This window comes from Phaenicophaeus curvirostris, chromosome 4 (genome assembly GCF_032191515.1).
Source record: "Phaenicophaeus curvirostris isolate KB17595 chromosome 4, BPBGC_Pcur_1.0, whole genome shotgun sequence".
In the NCBI taxonomy this organism is placed as follows: domain Eukaryota; kingdom Metazoa; phylum Chordata; class Aves; order Cuculiformes; family Cuculidae; genus Phaenicophaeus; species Phaenicophaeus curvirostris.
Genome location: NC_091395.1, coordinates 72,612,321 through 72,618,459, shown reverse-complemented (window position 1 = coordinate 72,618,459; position 6,139 = coordinate 72,612,321). Strand labels below are relative to the sequence as shown.

Here is a 6,139-nt window from a genome sequence, read left to right as displayed (position 1 = left end):
TGCGGGGGACGGGGGGGAGAGGGGTGCGGCCAAGCGGAGAGCCCCGGGGAGGAGCCGGGACGGGGCGGGGGGGGAGCATCCCGGCGGGGAGGGCAGGCGCAGGGATGCTGCCCCCGCGCTGCCGGGAGCCAAATCCAGCGGTCCCTCCCCCGTCCCCCCCCCCCCCCCGCCTCCCTGGGCTCGGCAGCGCCTATAAGGGCGCCGCGCCGCAGCCCCCCGGGATTTTTTGGTCTGAGGCCACCGGAGGAGGAGAAGGAGGAGGAAAAAGGGGGCGCGGGGGGGGGGGGGCGGGGGGCGTGAAGAGGACGGGAGCCGGTGGGGAGCGCCGTCCGCCCCGCATGGCCAGGGATTATGAGCGCCGGTGAGCTGCAGCCCAGAGCCTCGGCGCCGGCGGCCGCCCCCGCGCCCCCGCAGCCCCGCAGCGCTCAGGAAGCCCCCGACATGGCCGTGTACTGCGGCGAGAACTTCAGCGTGTACCCGCAGCCCAGCCTCCACCCCCCCGGCGCCGCCGCCGCCGCCTCGACGGGGCCGCGGGCCGGCGGGTACGCGCTGGGCGAGTACGGGGCCCCCGCGGGCGCCGGGTACCTGTGGGGCATGAACGGCCCCGCTCCCTACCTGCAGGCCCCCCCCGGCTCGGCCGCCGCCCCGTTCCTGCCGCCGGGCTCCTACGGCTGCTCGAGGGGAGGGCAGCTGGTGGCGTCCCCCCCCGCGCCCGGGTCGCCGTCGGCGGGGGGAGCGGAGCTGAGCTGGCTGAGCCTGGCGAGCCAGGAGGAGCTGCTGAAGCTGGTGAGGCCGCCCTACTCGTACTCGGCGCTGATCGCCATGGCCATCCAGAGCGCTCCCGAGAGGAAGCTCACGCTCAGCCACATCTACCAGTACGTGGCCGAGAATTTCCCCTTCTACAAGCGCAGCAAGGCCGGATGGCAGAACAGCATCCGCCACAACCTCAGCCTCAACGACTGCTTCCGAAAGGTGCCCCGCGACGAGGATGACCCCGGTGAGGCCGCCGGGAGGCGCGGGGAGCGGCGGGGGGGGGGACGGGCCCTGGGCCCCTCGGGGCTGGAGACAGGAGGAGACCGTGTTCTTTTGCCCCCCGGGGCCGTGGCAGGAGGAGACCGGGGTCCCCTTGTCCCCTCGGGGCTGATGGCAGGAGGTGACCCTTTTCTCTTGTCCCCTCGGGGCCGGTGGCATCAGAAGACCGAGGTCCCTTGTCCCCTCGGGGTTGGTGGCATCAGAAGACCGAGGTCCCTTGTCCCCTCGGGGCCGTGGCAGGAGGAGACCGGGGCCCCCTTGTCCCCTCGGGGCTGGAGATAGGAGGAGACCGTGTTCTCTTGTCCCCTCGGGGCTGGAGACAGGAGGAGACCGCGTTCTCTTGCCCCCCCGGGGCCATGGCAGGAGGAGACCGGGGTCCCCTTGTCCCCTCGGGGCTGGAGACAGGAGGAGACGGGGTCCCCTTGTCCGCTCGGGGCTTATGGCAGGAGGTGACCCTGTTCTCTTGTCCCCTCGGGGCCGGTGGCATCAGAAGACCGAGGTCCCTTGTCCACTCGGGGCCGGTGGCAGGAGGTGACCGTGTTCTCTTGTCCCCTCGGGGCCGTGGCAGGAGGAGACCGGGGTCCCCTTGTCCCCTCGGGGCTGGTGGCAGGAGGAGACCGGGGTCCCCTTGTCCCCTCGGGGCTGGAGACAGGGGGAGACCGTGTTCTCTTGTCCCCTCGGGGCTGGAGACAGGAGGAGACCGCGTTCTCTTGTCCCCTCGGAGACGGTGGCATCAGAAGACCGAGATCCCTTGTCCCTTCGGGGCTGGAGACATCACTGTCCCGTTGGGGACAGTGAAATGAAGAGACGAGGGTGCCTTGTCCCCTCGGGGCTGGTGACAAGAGGAGACTGGAATCCTCTTGTCCCCTCGGGGCCAGTCACTGTGAGAAGTTTGGGCTCCCTTGTCCCTTCAGGGCTCCTTGCTATGAGGAGACCAGGTTCCTTGTCCCCTCGGGGCCAGTAACATGAGGACACTGAGCTCCCCTGCCCCCTCAGGACAGACCATTGTGAGAAACTGGGGCTGCCTTGTCCCCTCGGGACTGGTCAGTGTAAGGAGACCGGGCTCCTTGTCTCCTCGGGGATGGTGACATGACAAGACCAGGCTCCCTTGTCCCCTTGGGGCTGGTACTAGGAGACTGAGCCTGTCCTCTCATGACTGGTGACATAAGGAGACTGGACCCCCTAGTCCTCTTGGGGAGGACTAGGGGACATGCTTGTCCCCTCAAGCATGTCACTTTGAGGACACTGACCCCCGCCACCCCCACGGGGCTGTCGGTGAGGGGCAACTGGCCCCAGCCCTCACCTGGGTGGGTGGGCTGAGGCTGGGAGTGCTGGTTGTGCAAGACCTGGCTTCTTTGGCCGTGATTCACGGCTCCTCTCCCTGCCTGGCCCCGGGCGCAGCCAGTGCCAGTGGGCGGAGGGCAGAGACACTCCTGGACGGGGCAGGTCCAGCCTGGCTTGGAGGGGACACGCGAGAATGTTGTGGGGTCACTTGTCCTGTCAGCCCTGGGCATGGGCAAGAGCAGGGAAGCAGTAGAGTCTCCTTCCCCGGAGGTGTTCAAAACACGGGTAGAGGTGGCGCTAAATGACATGGTTTAGTAGGCACGGTGATGTTGGGCTGACGGTTGGACTGGATGATCTTAGAGGTCTTCTCCAACCTTCATGATTCTATAAGAAGCGTGTAGGGACAGCTAATGCCACCACCACTACTAAGTCATGGGCATGGGGAGGCTTGTCCGCAGCTCCCGCAGCTCAGCCTTGAGTGCCTCCTATCCCTTTGGCATATTCAGCTGCACCAGCCTGCCCTTCCACCAGATCTTCTGAGAAGAGCCATGGCAGCAGCACTACCTTGTCACCCATGGCTGAGATGGCTCCAAGTGCCTCTGCTTGCTGTGAGGCAGCCAGAGCAAGGGGAGCCCTGCTGTGCGTTCCCTTTGGTAAAGTCTGAGTCAGCGGTGCAGATCCTCCAGAGAGGTTTATGCTCTGTGATGGGGAAGTTTTCTCCTCCTTCATGTGGCCTTTAGGTTCACTTGGGCATCAGAGAGGTGGAGGTCATGATGAGGAGCCAGGTTTTGTATCCTTGTGCTGGACAACAGGCAGGAGGAACAGGTGTAGGAAAGGTGTGGGCGCTGCGCTGACTGGAAAAGTCATGGATATTGCTTATCTGTTCATTTCGCTATCAGGAAAGTTGACTTTCTCTCTTGTTTCTCCTGTTTTCCACCAGGGAAGGGAAACTACTGGACCTTAGATCCCAACTGTGAGAAGATGTTTGACAATGGGAACTTCCGTCGCAAACGCAAGCGGCGCTCGGAGCCCAATGCCCCCACGACCGCGTCTGCAGCTTCCTCTCTGGGGGGCTTGAAGGCCGAGGAAGAGCGACCCATCCCAGCCGCAGGAAAACCATGTGGAAACAGTCCACCCCCAGAGCTGGACCCCTCGCCTTCTGCCAGGGACCATCCAAAAAGCTCCTCTCCCTCCAGTATCATTTCATCCACCCCTAGCTGCCTCAGCACCTTCTTCAGCGGCATGAGCTCCCTGAGCAGCGGAGGCAGCCGGTTGACCGGAGGTCTCGGCAGTGACCTGCATCACAGGAACTTCTCTCCCGGACAGCTGAGCAGTGGCACTTTCAACCCTTCCAGCAGCTCTTCTCAGGAGGTGCCTTCCCCAGACCAGCTGCAGCGGGTTGCAGGACCTTCCCCCGCCTACTACAGCTCCTTCCATCCCAGCAGCAGCAGCCAGGGAGCCCAGTACAACCACTACTACAACTTCACCGTGAACAGCCTCATCTACACCCGGGATGGAACAGAGGTGTAGGATGCTGGGGCAGTCGGCCGGCGGGCACTGCGAAGGGAATGGTAGTTGCAGGTGTATTTGGCAGCGCAGTGGAACATAGGCTTTTGCAAACAGCATTTCAATGTGAACATTTCCCAGGAGTTCTTCCAGGAAGCCAGATCTTCTCAGCTTTCAAAACAAGAACACCCCTTAATCACCAGAAGAAGGCAGATAAAAAGCCTTTTCCCCATCCTGGAAAATGCTGGGTGGTTTTGATGGCTCGCCGTCTAAATTCTGCAGACAAAAGTGAACTGAATTATTTTTTTAACAGGTTTCTAATCCTGAATGTAGAATAAGAAGTTTAAAAACTGTAACTACAAAGTGATATCAGCAAGAGTCAAGCGTAGACATCCAGTGAGTCTTAGAAGAGAGCAGGAAAAAAAAAAATGAAGAGATTTCTTATGAAGTGCCTTGTACAATGTATTGAAGAACTCCTCTGCCAGCAGTTGCCTCTGTAAGCCCTTGCTTTCTGCCCTGATCCTGCAGTGTGCAATGCACGGGGGGCGAATACCGTGGGTAAACACCCACCCAAAACCTCCTTGAAACCCACGGAGGTTTGCTCTGGTCTTCCTATGTGTGGCATAATATACGGTCAGGGCCATGTTTTGTAAAACAATCTTTTTCCCTAAGCTTAGTACCAAAGAAAACTCTAGCCATGCAGCTTTAGCATGAGAATAAACACTGGGGTATTTTTATACATATTTGTACGTAATGTAACTCTTCTGTATATATGTTTCTATGTGGTTTTGTATTTGTAAATTATGCTCTGGAGCTGTACTTATTTATAATGTGTTTTAAACTTTGTTAAAGTTTATTTTACTTTGTTTCCCCTTCTTTTTTGTTGGTTTTTTTTTCATTTTTTTGTTTTAGTTCATTAGTGCATTAATGAGATTTTTCAGGCTGAACAGCTGTTGGGAATAAAATGTTAACAACCATTAGATTTTTGCCTGGTTGTTCCTACTATGTTTGAGGCATTTTAACACACTATGGGAGACAGGTTTTTCCTTTCACATGGTTTGGGATTTATGAACAACTTCACTCATGCAATAAGACAGAAAAAGCCAGCTCTGAGTCCACAGGAGACACATAGGAGCTGCTTTGCAGCCTCTCATAGTGTCACTGTGCAGAGTGGGCACTCGGGGCTTGTTTGTTTGTTTTTGTCACCCGGCTGAATTACAGCTGCCCTTTTCCAGCCTGGTTTAGTGAATAAAAATAAAAGCTTTCAAAAGTAAAAGAAGCCAGGCTGGTTCCAGTGTGGTGCTAGCTAGCAGGACATACAAAGCCTGAGCTTGGCTGTTAGCTAAATACGTACTTCAAATCAGTTTTTCGAATAGGGTTGCAGCTGCTTAAAATAGCAGGCTAGTTAAAAAGCCCGAGCAGTCAGCTAGCGGGCCAGGCAGAGTGTCTGCCTGTAAGTCAGCACTCCTGAGAATCCTTCCTGATTCCTGCTCTGGGAAAGGAGAATCCATCCTGGAAAAACCAGGATGCAGAACGGTCAACTCCCTATTCTTGCCATTTGCATAAGCTGTTTGTTGGGTGCCTGTGCGGGTAGAGCATAAGTATAAATGTCTTCTTGAGGAATGTAGCATCATTAGTGAAGTTAAGGATAAAATTGCAGCTATTTAACATATATGCATCTGCTGTGATGCAAGGCCACCCCTGCAGGCTATTCAGAAAACAAAATCATTTGCATCACGCGTCTCTTGACTAGTTACCTGCATAACATACAGGGTGGTGATGCAAGACAAGCCATTGCCCTGATCCAAAATATAATGAAGCCCTGACAAAACGTCAGATGACTTCCATGTGCTTGGGATTGGGACCAAGTACTTTCCCCAGCACTGGCCAAACACCATTTGTGCAATAGCCGAGACCAGTGGGCGAGTGGCAACTCCTGCCTTATCCCCCTCTCACTCACTCCTTCCCAGCGCAGATACAATCTTCCTGGCTCCAGGGGTAATTCCTCCATGTCTTGATTTTTAATTGCATCTCAGATGATGCAGTGGTAGTGATAATAAGAGAGAGAGGGTAGACTGCCATTAGCAAAAAAAACCAAGGTCTTGTCCTGCTTGGGTCCAATCGCACCAGGTGGGGAATTGCTTTATTTGGATTTTGGATTGCTCAGTTTGATCAAAAGTGGTGGGGGGATTCCTGACAAGGTCAGAGGATTAAGAGCCAGTCCTTAAGTAAGCCAGGAGACGCTTACTTGTTTATCTAACTGACCATTGCACACCTTCTCCTTTCCACCAGGTTGGACTCGATGATCCGGTGGGTC

The 6,139-nt window shown here is 56.8% G+C and overlaps 1 protein-coding gene across 1 annotated transcript; it reads left to right on the top strand.

Annotated features, from left to right (window-relative positions):
* The first annotated feature begins 283 nt into the window (after positions 1–283).
* On the top strand, positions 284–4,802 carry FOXI3 (forkhead box I3). Its single transcript, XM_069854930.1, has 2 exons — positions 284–997; positions 3,257–4,802. The coding sequence occupies exons 1-2, from the start codon at positions 352–354 to the stop codon at positions 3,844–3,846; spliced, it is 1,236 nt and encodes a 411-aa protein (XP_069711031.1). The 5' UTR covers positions 284–351; the 3' UTR covers positions 3,847–4,802.
* Positions 4,803–6,139: the final 1,337 nt, after the last annotated feature.